General features: G+C 45.6%; 2 protein-coding genes across 6 annotated transcripts in view; one reads left to right on the plus strand and one right to left on the minus strand.

The window, feature by feature from the left end:
* The first annotated feature begins 3364 nt into the window (after window positions 1-3364).
* Window positions 3365-6348, plus strand: LOC135093469 (uncharacterized). Its single transcript, XM_063992748.1, has 9 exons — window positions 3365-3379; window positions 3504-3553; window positions 3862-3949; window positions 4087-4134; window positions 4618-4692; window positions 4859-4908; window positions 5217-5266; window positions 5439-5486; window positions 5647-6348. The coding sequence occupies exons 1-9, from the start codon at window positions 3365-3367 to the stop codon at window positions 5676-5678; spliced, it is 456 nt and encodes a 151-aa protein (XP_063848818.1). The 3' UTR covers window positions 5679-6348.
* A 1083-nt stretch (window positions 6349-7431) lies between these two features.
* Window positions 7432-19694, minus strand: part of LOC135093623 (uncharacterized) — a 19367-nt gene continuing 7104 nt past the window's right edge. Inside the window, exons 10-17 of one of the 5 annotated variants that reach the window (XM_063993045.1) lie at window positions 18901-19449; window positions 17890-18016; window positions 17528-17660; window positions 16739-17025; window positions 16291-16520; window positions 15951-16131; window positions 15040-15364; window positions 7432-8871 (exon numbers count right to left, since the gene is read on the minus strand). In XM_063993045.1, the coding sequence (XP_063849115.1) occupies window positions 8590-8871; window positions 15040-15364; window positions 15951-16131; window positions 16291-16520; window positions 16739-17025; window positions 17528-17660; window positions 17890-18016; window positions 18901-19449 (2114 nt within the window). In that variant the 3' untranslated portion in view covers window positions 7432-8589. Of the gene's footprint in view, window positions 8872-9736; window positions 14629-15039; window positions 15365-15950; window positions 16132-16290; window positions 16521-16738; window positions 17026-17527; window positions 17661-17889; window positions 18017-18900; window positions 19450-19694 lie in introns of those variants that run through there. The other 4 variants (XM_063993044.1, XM_063993043.1, XM_063993041.1 and 1 more) reach the window with 4 other exon arrangements.

Here is a 19694-nt window from a genome sequence, read left to right on the forward strand (position 1 = left end):
CTGGTCTGTTATGTTACCCTGCTGTGCTGCTGGCACACCCTCGTACAGGTAAGCCCACCAGTGTGGTCTGGCCACATGTTGAACTCAAATGTGATGAGAGGAATTACCGGTTGATCATCATGAAACTAATCACGGCTGTTTTGTCTGACTTTGCCTGCAATACTGTCTCGGTGACTCCTGTGACCTGTTCTTATGCTTGTTGCTTTTGTTGCAGGACGGATCCCTTGGCAGTAATGCTGGAAGGCTTGCCAGGGCAACACAGTGGTGAGTTATGTTGAAATTATTAAACTGTATGTTGATGATTCCTTTCACTTTGTTAAGAAATGTAGTTTTCACAGCTTGCTAGTGAGACTTGTAAATTGATGTAGACTGTTTAGTAAAGATATCTCTGTCAACAGTTTAGTGATGGGTTATCATGACATCTTTACTTTTTGGTTATCCTGGTGAAGTTTTTATACAATCTGTCAATTCCCTGATTCCTGATTGAGATTGAGAACAAAATCTGAGGCCACAAGTAATTGAAGTTAACAGTGTGCGTGTGACAGGCTTGACAACAAACCTGTCTTTTTCAGCTGTGTGGTCACTGAGGTGCTTGCTTTGCTGCAGTCCTGCTGGTGCATAGGTAAGCTACCAGTGTGGTCAGGCCTGGGCCTCAGCTTGGTGCAGTGAATGTGATGAGAAGAATTACCGCTTGAATCTTATGAAACTATTCATGGCTGTTTTGGCTGACTGTTGCCTGCATTACTGTCTCGGTGATACCTGGAGACCTGTTCTCATGCTTGTTGCTTTTGTTGCAGGACGGGTCTCTTGGGAACAACAGCAAGGCTTGCCAGGGCAACACAGTGGTGAGTAATGTTGAGATTTTCTTGTATATGATTCTTTTCAAGAAATGTAGTTTTTACAGCTTGTTAGCAAGATGTGAACATAAGAACATAAGAACATAAGAAATAAGGGAAGCTGCAAGAAGCGACCAGGCTTACACGTGGCAGTCCCTGTATGAAACACACCTACCTATTTCCATCTGCTATCCCCATCCATAAACTTGTCTAATCTTCTCTTAAAGCTCTCTAGTGTCCTAGCACTAACTACATGATTACTGAGTCCGTTCCACTCATCTACCACTCTATTTGAGAACCAATTTTTTCCTATCTCCTTCCTAAACCTAAGTTTTTCAAGCTTGAACCCGTTATTTCTTGTTCTACCCTGGTTGCTGATCCTAAGAATTTTGCTTACATCTCCCTTGTTATAACCCTTATACCACTTAAAGACTTCTATCAGGTCCCCTCTTAACCTACGTCTCTCTAGAGAATGTAAATTTAACCGCTTCAACCTCGCTTCGTAAGGAATACTCCTCATCCCCTGAATCCTTTTAGTCATTCTCCTCTGTACTGATTCTAATAGACCTATATCTTTCCTGTAATGTGGGGACCAGAACTGCACAGCGTAGTCTAGATGAGGTCTGACCAGCGCCAAGTATAACTTTAATATTACTTCCGGCCTTCTACTTTTAACACTCCTAAAAATGAATCCTAGTACCCTATTTGCCTTGTTTCTGGCTTCTATGCATTGTTTCCCTAGACGGAGTTCAGAGCTAACTATAACTCCTAAATCTTTCTCGTACCCTGTACCTACCAGAGTTTGGGTGTTTAATGTGTACCTATTGTGTGGGTTTCCTCTACCTACGCTAAGCACTTTGCATTTATTGATATTAAATTGCATTTGCCATCTATCCGTCCATTCATTCATTCTATCTAAGTCTGTCTGCAAGGCGATGGCATCCGCTTCTGACCTAATTAATCTACCTATCTTTGTGTCATCCGCAAATTTACTAACATCGCTACTAATTCCACTATCCAAGTCATTGATATATATTAGAAATAATAATGGCCCTAATACTGATCCCTGTGGCACCCCACTAATGACATGACCCCACTCGGATTTCAAGCCGTTTATTAGCACTCTCTGTCGCCTGTTACCAAGCCATGACCCTATCCAACCTAACACCTTCCCATCTATCCCGTGCGCCCTAACCTTTCTCAGGAGCCTTTGATGGGGCACCTTGTCGAATGCTTTACTAAAGTCCAGATATAAGATATCATAACTATCACCATTATCTACTGCCTCGTACACCTTACTGTAAAAACTTAACAAGTTTGTCAGGCAAGACTTCCCCTTCGTGAAGCCATGCTGTGACTGATTTATCAAGTTATGTTTGTCTAAATGTTCCCTAATGTTCCTGGCTATTATTGACTCTAACATTTTACCTACAACTGAAGTTAAGCTGACAGGTCTATAATTAGACGCTAAAGTTTTATCCCCTTTCTTAAAGATGGGTACTACATTAGCCTGCCTCCACATGTCTGGTACCTCACCCGACTCCAGTGATTTCCTAAAGACAGAAACTAACAGCTCACTAATAATCTTTTTACATTCCTTCAGTACTCTGGGATATATTTCATCAGGTCCTGGTGACTTGAACTTTTTTAGCCTATCTATCTCCTGCTCCACTATCTCCCTAGTTATGGAAATATCCGTCAGCTTCTCATTCTCGTCTGCTCTAAACACCTGTTCACTATCTGGCATATCCTGCATGTTTTCCTGAGTGAAGACAGTTAAAAAATAATCATTCAGAAGTTTACTAATCTCCTCCCCAGAACTAACCAGCTCCCCATCTGCTGCCTTTAATGGACCTACAGTATCCTTATTTTTCGTCCTGTATACCTGATAAAATCCCTTGGGGTCCGTCTTCGCCTGGCTGGCTACCTTTAATTCATAATTGTCCTTAGCTTTCCTCATTAACTTCCTGACTGTTCTAACTAATTCATTATACTGTGTCCTTAAAACTTAAAAATGTGCAAGTTAATCTTAAAAACTTTGAGATAGTGTGAGCAACAGGACACAAACACAAGCCAAAGCAAGACTGATCCTGAGGTGCCTTGTTCACTCAACTAAGGCATCTCTTCGGGCTGTCAGATCTGGGTTCAACACCATCCACCTTAGTTATTTATAATAGAACAGTTTGTCATTGTTTTGTAATGGAGAATGTAATTCACTGAATCATTACAATATTTCCATCCTAATAGTGTAGTGATGCATTATCATGACATCTTCACCAGTTCGTTTTCATTTCTGATAAATCTGATGAAATTTATCTGTCAATCCCCTGATTCCTGATTGAGAACAGTATCTTCTGAGATCACAAATGGTTGGAGTTCAGCAGCATGTGTGTGATGTGTTTGACAAGGAAATTGTTGCACCTCAGGTGTGTGTTGAGGTGCTTGCTGTCCTGCTGGTCTGTTATGTTACCCTGCTGTGCTGCTGGCACACCCTCGTACAGGTAAGCCCACCAGTGTGGTCTGGCCACATGTTGAACTCAAATGTGATGAGAGGAATTACCGGTTGATCATCATGAAACTAATCACGGCTGTTTTGTCTGACTTTGCCTGCAATACTGTCTCGGTGACTCCTGTGACCTGTTCTTATGCTTGTTGCTTTTGTTGCAGGACGGATCCCTTGGCAGTAATGCTGGAAGGCTTGCCAGGGCAACACAGTGGTGAGTTATGTTGAAATTATTAAACTGTATGTTGATGATTCCTTTCACTTTGTTAAGAAATGTAGTTTTCACAGCTTGCTAGTGAGACTTGTAAATTGATGTAGACTGTTTAGTAAAGATATCTCTGTCAACAGTTTAGTGATGGGTTATCATGACATCTTTACTTTTTGGTTATCCTGGTGAAGTTTTTATACAATCTGTCAATCCCCTGATTCCTGATTGAGATTGAGAACAAAATCTGAGGCCACAAGTAACTGAAGTTAACAGTGTGCGTGTGACAGGCTTGACAACAAACCTGTCTTTTTCAGCTGTGTGGTCACTGAGGTGCTTGCTTTGCTGCAGTCCTGCTGGTGCATAGGTAAGCTACCAGTGTGGTCAGGCCTGGGCCTCAGCTTGGTGCAGTGAATGTGATGAGAAGAATTACCGCTTGAATCTTATGAAACTATTCATGGCTGTTTTGGCTGACTGTTGCCTGCATTACTGTCTCGGTGACACCTGGAGACCTGTTCTCATGCTTGTTGCTTTTGTTGCAGGACGGGTCTCTTGGGAACAACAGCAAGGCTTGCCAGGGCAACACAGTGGTGAGTAATGTTGAGATTTTCTTGTATATGATTCTTTTCAAGAAATGTAGTTTTTACAGCTTGTTAGCAAGATGTGCAAGTTAATCTTAAAAACTTTGAGATAGTGTGAGCAACAGGACACAAACACAAGCCAAAGCAAGACTGATCCTGAGGTGCCTTGTTCACTCAACTAAGGCATCTCTTCGGGCTGTCAGATCTGGGTTCAACACCACCCACCTTAGTTATTTATAATAGAACAGTTTGTCATTGTTTTGTAATGGAGAATGTAATTCACTGAATCATTACAATATTTCCATCCTAATAGTGTAGTGATGCATTATCATGACATCTTCACCAGTTCGTTTTCATTTCTGATAAATCTGATGAAATTTATCTGTCAATCCCCTGATTCCTGATTGAGAACAGTATCTTCTGAGATCACAAATGGTTGGAGTTCAGCAGCATGTGTGTGATGTGTTTGACAAGGAAATTGTTGCACCTCAGGTGTGTGTTGAGGTGCTTGCTGTCCTGCTGGTCTGTTATGTTACCCTGCTGTGCTGCTGGCACACCCTCGTACAGGTAAGCCCACCAGTGTGGTCTGGCCACATGTTGAACTCAAATGTGATGAGAGGAATTACCGGTTGATCATCATGAAACTAATCACGGCTGTTTTGTCTGACTTTGCCTGCAATACTGTCTCGGTGACTCCTGTGACCTGTTCTTATGCTTGTTGCTTTTGTTGCAGGACAGATCCCTTGGCAGTAATGCTGGAAGGCTTGCCAGGGCAACACAGTGGTGAGTTATGTTGAGATTATTAAACTGTATGTTGATGATTCCTTTCACTTTGTTAAGAAATGTAGTTTTCACAGCTTGCTAGTGAGACTTGTAAATTGATGTAGACTGTTTAGTAAAGATATCTCTGTCAACAGTTTAGTGATGGGTTATCATGACATCTTTACTTTTTGGTTATCCTGGTGAAGTTTTTATACAATCTGTCAATCCCCTGATTCCTGATTGAGATTGAGAACAAAATCTGAGGCCACAAGTAACTGAAGTTAACAGTGTGCGTGTGACAGGCTTGACAACAAACCTGTCTTTTTCAGCTGTGTGGTCACTGAGGTGCTTGCTTTGCTGCAGTCCTGCTGGTGCATAGGTAAGCTACCAGTGTGGTCAGGCCTGGGCCTCAGCTTGGTGCAGTGAATGTGATGAGAAGAATTACCGCTTGAATCTTATGAAACTATTCATGGCTGTTTTGGCTGACTGTTGCCTGCATTACTGTCTCGGTGACTCCTGGAGACCTGTTCTCATGCTTGTTTTTGTTGCAGGACGGGTCTCTTGGGAACAACAGCAAGGCTTGCCAGGGCAACACAGTGGTGAGTAATGTTATACATGTGTAACATTTTGTGTGTATAAGTTTTCTGGAATAGTAGTTAGTTTTATTCAGTTTGTTTTTATACATTACCTGTTTACCACCTTGACTGGTGTGGTATGGACTACTGTTGTCAGCCTGTTAGTTACCTACTGTTCCTGCAGGCATTCCTGACACCACTGAGCTGCATCCTTGACCTGCCTGCTTACACAGAGTACACCAGACTACGTCCAGCTCCCAAATGAGGTGCAATGTGTCATCTTTGCAGCTGTTTTCAAGTCCCACACCAGCAAGGAAGCATGCCTGATGGGACTCTTATCTTTGTTGTTGGTGTTATACTGTATCTTTGATCATGTCTTGTTGATTGCACCTTCCCTTACTGTCATCCTTCTCTCTCTTGTCACAATCTTCAGTTTTCAAGTGTTCTCATTCAGGGAAAACAAATCCATAAGTGGTAATTTTATATGCATCTTGTATTTTTTAAGGACATGGTATTTTAGAATTTTTTTTTTTTTTTATTCTCTCTCTCTCTCTCTCTCTCTCTCTCTCTCTCTCTCTCTCTCTCTCTCTCTCTCTCTCTCTCTCTCTCTCTCTCTCTCTCTCTCTCTCTCTCTCTCTCTCTCAGTTGACACCACATAATGACCTCTACATAATCTTTCATCCACTCACCACCTCACATCTAGTGCAGCCATCACAGGAGCAGCTGGTTGTGCCTCACCAGGACAGTTCAGAGGCCAAAGACCCACAATGTTGGGAGTCTGCATCACTCTTGGTCTTGCATCCCAGCTCCGTCTGTACTGCACAGCATCTAGAAGTGAATATTGACAATGTATATAAGCAGGAAAAAAAATAAATAAATAAAGTGACATGCAAGTTTCCATTATATTCCTTTAATCTGTTCTAGAAGTTTCCATTATATTCCTTTAATCTGTTCTAGGCTAAAAAAATTTATTAAGATGGACAGGAGGAATAAAGATAAATGTGGCAAGAAACATGAAGCTTGATTGAGGGAAGGACAAACAAGGGATGAGAAAACACTGGCACCACCACAGGAATATGCAGTGAAGCAAAGCTGTTAGATGGAAGTAACAAAGATTGAGCATAATAATGTAAATTGTGGAGAGGTAGAGGGAAATATTAAGATGGAGAGGATGTAATTATGATCCCAGAAAATAAGACAACACTGCTAAAGAATGAAAGAGAATATGAGAAAGAGAGCAGAACACCCTTGCTACTGCCTCCTACACACTAGTTAATCATTGACAATGATTCACTACAATACTGAGAGACCATACCTACCCACAGCAAGATGACAGAATCACAAGGCCTACACACCACCAGCAAGGAGCCGCTGGACTACCACAGCGCCACACTCTCTCCTTTTCCTGTGCTGCTGCACACTGCCAGGCCAGCACTGATGCAATGCAATCATTCCTTTACCTGGAAACTGACCACAGATCTGCAATAAGATAGGTTTAAATAACAAAATAACAGCTTGCACATTTACCATGCTACTTTTCCTCACAAAATGTTTTCTTGTGCAAATAGATATTTTCTCTTAACATTATCTCACATCAATATTAATAATGATGATAATGATGCCCTTCAAAAGTGAAAAGATAATTTGATTCATGAAAACTGCTTTCTTATTATCTCACTCACATGTAAATTACTGATCAATAAAGAATGGTCAGAGTAATGTCAGTGGTGCAAATTTCAAGAAGTGACACTAAAGCACCAAGATGCCTGCCCACCACGTCCACGAATACCAGTGTTCCTGTTGCTGCAGGACAATACTCACCTACAACACGGACCACACTGGCCTGAAATCTTAGAGGGAATAGCAATTCCTTTCACACTGCAGCCTCTTTCTCACATGCCTGGCAGCTGCTCTACTCTCCCAGCCTTCCCTCTGCTTCCTCAAAGCAAGGATGAATAAAATGATGTACTAAAGATGGGGATGAAAGCCCATTATTTCATTTCACATGACTAGTCTGCAGATCAAGGTGTTAAACTGTAACAATTATCTGGAAAATGTACACTGATAAACAAACAAACAAATAAATAAATAATCAAATACACACATGAATACAAATAAATAAGTAAATAAATAAATGACTGAATAAATAAACTGACATAACAAAGAACATGGCAATATTCAATGATATAACAACTGGTTCCACATTACTATGTGTACATCAGTACATCAGTGTAGCTGTTGGTTTGATAATGGTAGTGTGTGTGTGTGTGTGTGTGTGTGTGTGTGTGTGTGTGTGTGTGTGTGTGTGTGTGTGTGTGTGTGTGTGTGTGGTGTGTGTGTGTGTGTGTGTGTGTTGGAATGAATGAAGTGTTGCCACTGAGTTGGGAATAAATGACATGATTTAATTAATCTGAATGACATTAGTGACTTGCAGTTTGAGAATCCTTTACACTGAACACTTGCAACACACACACACACACACACACACACACACACACACACACACACACACACACAAACACACTCTCTAGAAACCAGTTCTGAACTTGAAAAGAAAAAGAACCTACACATCACATAAATGAATAAATAAGTAAACAAATGCATTAATGAACACCTATACAAAGCAACACCATTCCTCAGTCCCCTGTGGAAATATAGGCATCCTGACAGTCATGCAGTAAGGAATATTGCCTGTGTTTAGAGACGCTGATTAAGAGGCGCATAGCATGAGGACTGGGAAACACCCCCCCCTCCTCCTCCTCCTCCTCCTCTGTACTCTTATCCCATAGTGCAACAAAGCATTGTACTTTGTCTGAAATACCTCAGTCTTATAGATAGATAGTCCATAATATTATCACTTTTAGTTTGGTATCACCATGATTGGGAACTCCCGCCTCCTCCTCCTCCAATATACTCATATCTCATAGTGAGACGAAGCACAACAGTAACTTGTCTGAACTACCTTGGCCTTATAGGGAGATAGATATTCCATAATAGTACTGCTTTTAGTTTAGTATTAGTTTGAAAATGTGAATGTTTAAGAGCTGCCTTCTGCTGATCAACTCGTCTCTTGCAATTTTCACAGCCACAGCTAAAGGATTCTCAAAGCATGTCAAAGATTATTCCTTTACAGAGGAACGACTGGTCCAGCGAAACTGTTCCCATGAGTGTCTGATGCATGACGTGACGTGACGTGATGTGACGCTACAAAAGTAACACTACTGTCACTGAGATTCTCCCGACAACACAGCTGAGTGGCATGGGCAGCAAGCACTGGAGGGGTGTTCAGTGTGGCCAGGTGGGGATGTTGTGGGGGGTGTGTGGGGGCGTTGTCCCACCCTATCACTGCCCACCCTGGCTTTGTGTCCAGCGAGGGGTGCCAGAGAGCACACAGGTCAGGACTCGGGTACTGTCAAAGCAACACAACTCATCATCTCAACAAAACATAATTAACAAAATTATAAACACATAAACAAACAAATAAACAAATAAATTAATTAATTAATAATAATAATAATAATAATAATAATAATAATAATAATAATAATAATAATAATAATAATAATAATAATAATAATAATTCCAGTACAAATACAGTAATATAAAAGACCCTTACACCTATGAAGGATTCTTCTTCCAGTATTATTCCAAAAAAGTAAGGCAGCTTGCTTGACATTACAGGTCATGGAGCAATATAATAGCACTGATAAAGAGTGTACAGTCCAAAGGATGGCCGAGGCAACCACCCAGTGACACTGTCCTCCCGGAGACATGCGTACACAGACTGACCTCTGCCCGCCACTCTCCTCACTCATTATGACACACACCACTTACTCCACAAAATCAGGGTCTAATACAGCCACTCCACACCACTGCCCTGTTTTAGTCACTCCCTATGATGCACATTGGTCATTCCTAATCATTGTCACTCATTATATTCATGTACAGGTTATATTTCCTCATTCCTTTTTTCATGCAGAATTTATTTACATTCCTCTCAATCCCTGAGCCAAACTTTGTGGTCTTATGTTTTTGTAAGCAGTGTAATGAGAGAGAGAGAGAGAGAGAGAGAGAGAGAGAGAGAGAGAGAGAGAGAGAGAGAGAGAGAGAGAGAGAGAGAGAGAGAGAGAGAGAGAGAGAGAGAGAGAGAAGAGAAGAGAAGAGAAGAGAAGAGAAGAGAAGAGAAGAGGAGAGGAGAGGAGAGGAGAGGAGAGGAGAGGAGAGGAGAGGAGAGGAGAGGAGAGGAGAGGAGAGGAGAGGAGAGGAGAGAGAGAGAGAGAGAGAGAGAGAGAGAGAGAGAGAGAGAGAGAGAGAGAGAGAGAGAGAGAGAGAGAGAGAGAGACCGAACCAAACCCTGACCTACTTTATGTTAATTCAGTGTTTCATGTTTCTATCCTATACAAATGTTTAATACAAGGTCAAATTTTTTTTCCTGACCTGCCAAGGCGTACATATCATACATGTGTGGAATCTTTTTGAATGGTGTGCATCATAATTTCTGGAAGAGGACGGTCAGGCAGCCTTTGTTTCTGTCCCGTCTGGTAACATGGTTCTGGTCAAATGACAAGTGGTGGGTTTGTAGGACACTGTGCTCTGGGCCAGCCTTGCTCTGACACACACACACACACAGACACACAAGACACACTGATGGTGGTGGTACTGTCAAGCTGAAAATTTAATGACTAATAGACCAAACGTGTGTGTGTGTGTAGGTACAAACGCACACACAATCTCTCTCTCTCTCACACACACACACACACACACACACGTAACACCGGCCACCATGTCAGAGCAAGGCAGTGAGTATCAGTGCAACAGTGTCCCGCAAGCCCCATACAGTACAGGGGTCACAAGATACCCGCACAGGAGGAGGTCAAACACACACTGTCCTCCTTGCACTCCCACACTGAAGGGATCCGTAGAACACATCTCATCAGCTGGAGCTTGTGTGACTAGAAAAGCATTGTACTAATAGTTCATGGCAAGAAAAGCAAATTGCAGCACTGGTTTGTCTTGCACCTTCCGGTAACATCCTCTCCCATCTGTCAGTCCAATCAGCAAGTGGTGAAGGGCAGCGCCTCTCACTCTCTCTCACACCAACCAGAATGAGTTGTGATGGTGGAGCCACACACAACTTTTGAGACTCCCTGTTTGGACATTACTCACTTTCAAAAGGAAGAAGAAGGTTCTTCATTAATCTCTCTATTGTCTAACTTTTGTCCACAGGTGTAAATGTGTATTTCCATGACAGAAGAAGATAATGAGAGGCTGTGTTCTCCTCCTCACCCTTTGCTGTGGTTCTGCCATCTGCCAGGCATCATTCCTGCACAAATCCTAAAGACAACCTTCCAAGCAACAGTCCTGAGTCAAGCTGGGATAGATGGACAACCTGACCACCATAATAAATCTTCCCAGCTTGGCCCAGAAGTGATAAGAGTGACACCACTGCAGTACAAATACCTTCCTGCACTTAATGCTGTTTATCCATTGATGTAAAGCATGTTTGGAAACACTGAATGTGGAGCAGAAACAGCATGGTGAAAAAACTTAGGCCCACTACAAGGTCAGTATTCCAGTGGTGTGTTCACGTGCCCAGGCACATGAGCTGCCACACACCCTTAGGACAAGGCTGACAGGTGGAAACAGGTAGGCATGTTTTATACAGGGACTGCCACATGTAGGCTTGATGGCTTCCTACACCAACCCTTGTTTTCTCATGTTCTTTACATTCCATCCTGACCAAGAAGTGGTGGTGGTGGTGGTGGTGGTGGTGTAAGCCCACGCATCTTGGGCAGGTGACACTCCACAGCCAAGCTTGCCGGCAGAGGGCATGCACACCCCTGCCTGGTAGGGTTTGGTATAGGCTGGTGTGGTGAGCCAGCGCTGTGAGTGGTGCCCTTCGTGACAACAAGGCAAGCAGGCCCAATAATAACCTTCCCACCTCCTTCCTCAATACAAAAGAAGAGTATACATCCTAGTTTGTGTGCAACAGAATAATAAAAACAATACAATAAAATTCATACACATATATACACCTAAAACAATCCTTTCACTATGTATGTATGTAGGACTTAAAATAACAATACAGTCTTGGATCATGTTGTCGTCAGTACTAAGCTGCCACTATGACTAACACAGCACATTGAAAACATATGATGACTATCCATGACTAGAGAATACTTGGCCTCCAGATGACACACATGCTTCTCTCCGCAGTACAAACGACACATCATGACAGCGGCGGCGGCGGCGGTGGTGGCGGTGGTACCGTGCTGGGCCCACACACAGGAGAGGGAAAGCTGCGCTGCTAAGGGTCAAGTTGTGCCCGCGTGACATGGGAATGCCTGCTTTGTGGCCACCACTCGCTGGGAGCCACTCTCTCTCTCTCTCTCACTCATTGGATTGGGACAACTACACTCATCAAAATATACAGTCCTCAATTCGCTCATCCACTTCTGTCATCCAGCTGTGTTATCCGTTAGTTAAGTCAACGGCTGAACTGTTTTGAGCTGCATTACCCAAGATGAGATCAGTAAAGCATACATTTTTATCAGCATGGTCTTTATCCCTGTCATGAGGAAAGTGTGTTCACCGAGACGTCACGGTTCAATCCTGCACAGAATGACAGGAGTGGAGTGCTCATTGAGGTCTTGTGATATAAATATTGAGACTTTTATATGTGAAAATCTTGTGACATGACAAAGGAGCCATAGAGATGCAGCGGTGCAGGGAACTGTCTGCCAGCCAATACTGAGATCACAGTCACAAAAATATGGAACCTTCCTTCGTCGGAAATATATCTTGTTTTTTGTTACACTTATAGAGGACAATTTCTTATCTCCTAAGAATATGAGTACTTTAAATAGCTTTGCCTCATGTGTTTCTCTTTTAATATATAGAGTATATATAGAATATATATATGCACTTTCTAATCTCACAACTGAAGATCACTGCTAATTGATGCATGGGTTGCTAACTAAGAAAATATTACCAATGACATCAACGCTTACTTTCAAAATTGATTAACTTTTGATGAACTCTGCCCAAAAATCTTCATCACTACAGTAAATCTACTTCTAAAAAAAAACATACCATGAACTAACTGCCTATGAATTTCCAACACAACTAAATGTATACTTGCTTTCACAGACCAAAGATGTAATGAAGTTATTACCTGTAAGTCTCCATCACTACAATATACTTACTTTTATCAACCAAAAAATCTAATGAACTTCTGTCCTATTATCTGTCTATTTAACTTTCTATATCTCAGACACCTTGACCCCCTCCTCCTCCTCCAGGAACATAAAAGCCTCCTCCTTCTGCTCTGGCAAATGGCTTCTCAAAATACTGATGAAATGATGATGATAGTTTTTGCGTGATCTAATTCTACCATAAAGAGAAGGAATGCTTGTGAATGTACGTATGTGCCTTCCAAGGATGGCAGGCCAGGGTAGAGAGAGATGGATGAACTCAGGCTTAATTTTCAAGGTCCCAAACACATTGTAATCTTGGTCTACCCATCTTTCTAAACACCAGGCTGACATCCACACACACACACACACACACACACACACACACACACACACACACACACACATGCACACACAAGCATTTCCAAAGTACAAATAAAAAAAATCACATCTTTGTATTGACTAATTGTGAATAAGAGTAATGATGTTTTTGTCATGAGTACTGACTTACTGAAAGGTTCTGAGGAGGCAACACATTACTCTAATCATGATTGTGGCATGTACTGTACACATACGTAGCAGCTTATCCATTCAGACACAACCTTAATGAGAACCAAAGCCATGCAGTGAGGCAGACAGTTCCCTGCTAAGCATTCTCTTAGCTGACAGGAAAACCACATTCCTCGACTCAACTTTGGCAGAGATTCAAGCTTCAATCATCACTAGCGCCAAGTTAGTTTTTGACACAACCCGTCTGTAACACCAGCTGGCCTTTGCAAATCACACTAGTCACACTCTGCGACTCACCATGACCTTCCTTGTTACAGACAGGCCAGAATGTTGAGATCAAACGTGTCCAAATAATTAAATGCCAAGCAGTGAGTGAGTGTGTAAGTGAGTGGTGCAGAATGTGGTGTGCCTGTGTTCCCTGTGGTAGTGTGGTGGTGTGGTGGTAGGGGGGGCCTCAGTTGGGCTGGCACCAGGCTGGCAGAATGGTGGTGTGGTGTGGTGTGGTGTGGTGTGGTGTGGTGTGGTGTGGTGTGGTGTGGTGTGGTGTGGCCTCAGTGTGGCTGGCAGGGGGCTGGCAGGGTGAGGTCCATGAACACTGAGGATAACAGGGCTGAAGCATAGTGCTGGATAGCTCTCGGTGCTGGCCGTAGGGGGAGGCACAGGGATGAGGAGGAGGAGGAAGAGGAGGAGGAGGGAGGGAGCAGGTAGAGGGGCAGTGAAGAAGGAGGACCAGCGGGTCAGGAGGCAGTGGTGCGGGGGGTGTGGGGGCGGGCAACTGGGAGGGACGATGGCCGCAGAGGTCCCCCTGCACCACTGCCAACGCCAGCACCAGCACCAGCACTGCCCTGCCTGCCACCCTCAGACTGGTTTCCAGAGCAGCTGCCCGACAGGCTGCCGGAGAGTGATGATTGGCTGGACTCGGACAGCTCCGCCTCGTCCCGGCCGGTGGTGTCACCTGCCTCGCCACCCTCCGTGGAGTCCACCGACAGCGTGGAGACGTCCAGCGCCGTGGAGTTGAGGTCAGCGGAGGCCACAGACACGGCTGCGTCTAGCAGCATGTGCAGGTGTGGCAGCGGCTGCTTCTGGCAGGCCACCGGCGTGCCTTCTGACCCATCGCTGGAGTGCTCCCCACCACTGTGCTCCTCCTCCCCCACTATCACCGCCGCCACCACCTGGCCCCCCCGCTGCACCCCACTCTGCTGCTCCCTCTGGCCAGAGGGGGACTTGACGATGGAGGTGGTGAGGGCGCAGATAGAATGTGTGAGGGAGGTCACAGACTCACTCAGCGGCACAGACACAGAGGCTATGCTCTGTGAGGGTGGGGAACTGGCCCCACCTGGCGACCTCTCCTGACCCGACCCACTGGATTGGGACATGGTCAGCAGGGACTGGGAGCCCGGCAGGTTGCAGAACGCATTCATCACCTGTGTCACCATTGAGAGGGAGTCTTGCAGCTGCCCCACCTGAGGGAAAACACTGGCAATGGCAGAATGCACTACACACTCATTCCTGTCTCTTTTTTGTGCCTATCTACCTATTTATCTATCTACACACCAGGCCAGCAATCCCACACAGGGTGGACCAGACAAAGCATCCCACACACACACACACACACACACACACACACACACACACACACACACACACACACACACACACACACACACACACATATCATTCACACTCTTTGGCCAATCAGCCCCAGATAGAAAGGGAATGTCTTGTGGACCACCACACTACACTGCAGGAGCTCAGACATGGCACAGCTGTCTTCATTATGACTTATGTGAGAAAATGTGCCACCTGTGATAAGGTAAAATGTGGAAAAGAAACTGCCCTCTCTCTCTCTCTCTCTCTCTTACTTTCTCTCTTACCTGGCCTTGCAATGCAGCACAAAACTGCGTAAGCTCCTTCACACTCTCCTCTGAGTATTTTTTGCCTCCCCCCGGAGCAGCCACAGGTGCTGGGGCAGCTGCAGTCCCTGCCTGTGCCCCCTCCCTGTTGCTGTTATCCATGGGAGTGAGGGGGGTGAGGGGAGTCATGGGGGTGGAAGGGGTGTTGAGGCCACCGTCCCTCTTACTGGCCTGCAGCTTCTGTATCTCCCGCCACAGGGTACGGATTGCCTCTAGCTGCATGTGTCTCAGCCGCCGCTCACGCTCCAGTGCCTCCTCCGTGCTGCGCAGCTTTTCCGTCAGGTGTCTGCCAGGGGGAGGTGCAGGAGAAGTGTGTGAGGGTGGTGTCACACACTGTCTGCTTAATGCTTAGTTATTGCTCATTTCTTGGCACCAAACAGACCCAGAGCTCCACACAAACACTAAACTAGTTACTACCGTCTTTTTGACATTAAACAGACTCAAGAGTGCTACAGATCAAAACTAAACTAGTTACTGCTAACTTTTGGCATTACACAGACCCTAGGGCTCTACAGGTTAACACTAAACTATCCCATGGAGCAGCAGAGAAGATGGCACTGCTGACACAAAACAGCAAACTAGCAGGAGTCAGCAGTCAGTCAGATGTGATCACACACCACCTCTTACTGCTTCCTTGCTATCCATTTCTGGATGTCAGACAGACCCAAAGTTCCACAGATGAACAATGAGCCATCTTATTCAACCAGCATAGATCACCAGTCAGTCAGATTTTTCACCATTACACAGATTCAGAGCTCTACATAGGAACACAAAACCATCTAATTCAGCAGGAGAATAGAGGGTACTGGTGGCATAACACAAAACCAGCAGCAGGCCAGCAGTGCCACACAAGCAGGAGGGGGGAGCCTCACTTGATGTGCTGCTCAGCACGGGAGTGCCTGATGTCGTCTCTGATCCTGGCGGCGTGCGGGTCATAATTGCGTGTCTGGTACCCCCGCCAGTGCTTCTGCAGCGTGATGGCTGCCTGCTGCTTGGTCATGCCCGAACTGCTGCTGCCACTGCTGCTGTTGCTGGAGCGTCTGCGGCCATTCTCTGTGGAGACGAGAGCAGTGAAAAGCCTGTCTTTCACTCATGCAATGTGAACTAATGCACATCCTTTTATGCCCTTTGTGTGAGAAGAAATGCTGTCATTTTCTTGCCATGTAACTTACACTTAAGAGATCTGATCAACAGCAACAGGCATGAACTCACTGCCATCCAGAGTCCTGGCTTGGGCGCCACTCTTGTACTTCTCTGGGTCGTAGGTGTGGGCCACATGTGGAAGCTCTCGGCCTCTCTTCTCCGTCTGTTTACGCTCAGCGGCAATGCTCTTGATGGTCTGCAGCTTGGAGGCCGACATCTCTGAGTCTGTGTTGTCCGAGTCTGCATCTGAACAGCCGTGGTGAGGAGATGGCACCTTCTTTCTTGAGTTGCCTTGCCTTCTGTCAGGATGAGGAGTATGAGAGCACTGAGGTGAAATATTTTGAGGTTGGTGGTAATGTGAGGGTAACAGTACACAAGTTTGATGCTTTATGCTGGTGCCTTGAGAGTTAAGAGACACTGAACACTGTGAGGCTGATGGTAATGTGGGTTATAATAGAGAGTTAATGTTTCTATGTTGGTGGCTGAGGACTGAGGGACACTAAGTGGGCAGCCTCACCTTGACACCGGCTCCACAGACAATGACCTCACATATCTGGGAGCAGGTCGTGGGGAAGGCTTGGGTCGTGGAAGGGTGGAGGGGCCCCCACTGACACCAGCAGGGGCAGCGGCAGGGCGCTGGCTGCGGGAGGGAGAGCCTCTGGGTATGTCCATGTTGGCGGAGGTTGTAGGGGCAGGACTCTTCATAGGGGAGGCCCGGGGACGAGTGGCTGAGGACGATCGAACAGCAGCTGGCGTTGCTGACACTCCTGCTTGCTGCAATGACAGGAGGAGCTGTGTTGGCTGCTGTGTGAGGACGGAAAGAGCAGCTGTAGGAACAGTAATGATTGTAATATGAAGACTGAGTGTGCAGCTGTGATCGTTTCATGACAGCTGAGTAAACAGCTTCAAGAAAAGAGTTAGTGTGAGGGCAAAAAGAGCAGCTGTAATTAAGAATAGTGTTGATTGCAATGTGAATGCTGAGTGAGCAGCTTCAAGAACAGTGTCAGTGTGAGGGATGAGTGGATGAATGCACAGCTGTAATTAATAACTGTTGATTGCAATGTAAGGACTGACTGTGCAGCTGTAACTAAAAGAACACTATAGATTTTAATGTAAAGGCTGAATGTGCAACTGTAATTAAGAGAACACTAAACATTCAGGAAACCACTAAAGAAAGAAATGCACAAAGCAGCACTGACTGAAGGAAAACTGGTACATTAGTCCATAATAAGCTTAACCTATCAACAAAAAACTGCTCTGGTGTGCATGCTGTGTGTATGTTGGTGTGAAATACAGCAACCATTACCCTTGGGGAGGCCTGGGGCTGCGGGGCGGGGGAAGGCTGCACTCTGCTGGACGGAGGAGGGCGAGGAGAGCTGCACGCTGCGCTGGGCCGACCCACACTGGCATTCTGCTGGCTGTGGGACCGCCCCGAGGACCTGAAACAAACCCACCTCTCACTGTCCTGGCCAATATCTGACTGCTGCATCAATATTCCTCACTGTCACTCGTCCTCACCTAACCTAATGCTACAGTTGGTGTAATGCAGTGAAACTCAACCCCACAACTTATCAGGGAATGGTGTAGGTGTTTGAAATATGATGTAACCCAGTGTAGCCAGACACAGCCAGCACCCAACTGTGACACACAGCACACAGCAACACTCACCCTGAAGGCGGCACTGTGCTGTGGCTTTGTGCGGGCTGAGAGGCAACAGCGGCCTGGAACTCTGGACTCATGATGCTCTCCGGTGCTGGAACAAACTTGCTGGAGCCAACCAGCTGACTGCTCACCTCTGGAAAGGTCACCACACTCATCACCATCTCCCTCACCCAGCTTCACCTCCTCTTTCATACTCAAGATTCTAACAGTTCATTATGAAATGTTATTCAACACAAAGATACTGGTTATATATTCACTATTCCAAAAAGTAACTTGGGTGCTTTCCTTCCATACACAAGATCCTAACAGTTAATAATAAAGTATTACTCAACTCTCAAAATTTCAATTATATATTTACTATCCTCCAAAATTAACTTGGGTGCTAAACAAACATTAATATTTACTGAACTAAAAAAAATTCTTACTTTACATTTAATTTGCTACAGGAAACTTTGACAATCAAACTTAACTAAACTACAGAACCTTATCTATTCCTTACTTATAAAAATTTCACACCACAGACAGTAAGGAAAAGTAGCATGTGTTGCTGATATCAGAATGGTTAAGTAAGGAAACACTACAACACACTACGACTGGCTCTACAAGACTCAATACCCACACCAAGATTTGTTGGCTCAGAGAGTTGTGGCTGAGAGGCAGTGCAATGCATGGATAAGACAAAACTGTGAAGACTAAATGCTAATGACAAGAAGAGTGACAGACCAAATAACTGTCATACAAGCTACAGGAAAACTCCACTCTCTACACTACTACAATGGCTGTCATCAGGTTCAGAGTGTAGGGAGACAGTCAGTAATGGTAGTAACACTGGTGGTGGTTGTGGTGGTGGTGGGGAGGGGCCAAGACTCTGAAAGGGCTGGGAAAGTGACACATCTTGTTACGTCTTGATTTGGGAGAGTGTCAGAGAGTGGAGCATTCTGTTTGGTGGTGGTAGTGGTAGTGGTGATGAGAGGCAGAGGGCGAGGTGGTGAGGTGGTGAGGTGACAGACGCACTACCTTGGTGGGCCACGTCCTCCACGGCCAGGTCAGTCTCGGCCCCAAACAGACTGGTGGGGCGTGGGTGGCCGTGGGAAGGGTGGGCCACGCGTTCTCCCCACACCTCGGCCTCCCCGTTGGTGAGGTGGCCCAGGTCCAGGCTGCGGGTCATCAGGTCCGTGGGGTCAGGCTGGGCCAGGCACCGCGCCAGCTGCTTGGGGCCCTGGCTCTGGGTCATGGGGTCAAAGTCTGCCCGCTTGAAGTCCTCCTCCCCCATGGACTGACTCATGGGATCGATGCCCAGCGAGCGGGACATCTGCTCAGCCCCCAGGCTGCGGGACATGAGGTCTGTGTGGCTGCGGGGGGTGGGGCCAGCCAACTGGGACAGGATGGCAGGGTCCATGCTCTGGGTCATGAGGCTGGGGGTCTCTGGGGTGCGCAGGTCTCCCCCATACAGGGTGTTGGACAGCTCGACATGGTAAGAGCGTGCCGTGCTGGACTCCCGCACTGAGGCAGAGTGAGAGTGGGTGCGGCGGTGGCACTCCCGGGCAGGGGCGGGCCGGGTGGGGGCTGTGGGGGAAGGGGGAGGGGGCAGGTGCTACAGTCCTTACAGGGAGTGTGCCGCTGCTCGCTCTCTCTCTCTCTCTCTCTCTCTCTCTCTCTCTCTCTCTCTCTCTCTCTCTCTCTCTCTCTCTCTCTCTCTCTCTCTCTCTCTCACTTCAACTCTCTCTTCTTACTATTGACTAACACAACAATTTTTACACTTGAATTATCTATTACTCTCTATTATCAATTCTTCTTCTACAATTACCCAT

Source organism: Scylla paramamosain, chromosome 43 (assembly GCF_035594125.1).
Source record: "Scylla paramamosain isolate STU-SP2022 chromosome 43, ASM3559412v1, whole genome shotgun sequence".
In the NCBI taxonomy this organism is placed as follows: Eukaryota; Metazoa; Arthropoda; class Malacostraca; order Decapoda; family Portunidae; genus Scylla; species Scylla paramamosain.

Excerpts from the sequence above, each read along its gene's own strand:
- LOC135093469 (XM_063992748.1), top strand. Across the intron at positions 3,950-4,086 it reads CAGGCCTGGGCCTCAGCTTG|GACGGGTCTCTTGGGAACAA; the intron begins GTGCAGTGAATG and ends CTTTTGTTGCAG. Across the intron at positions 5,487-5,646 it reads CTTGCCAGGGCAACACAGTG|GCATTCCTGACACCACTGAG; the intron begins GTGAGTAATGTT and ends CTGTTCCTGCAG.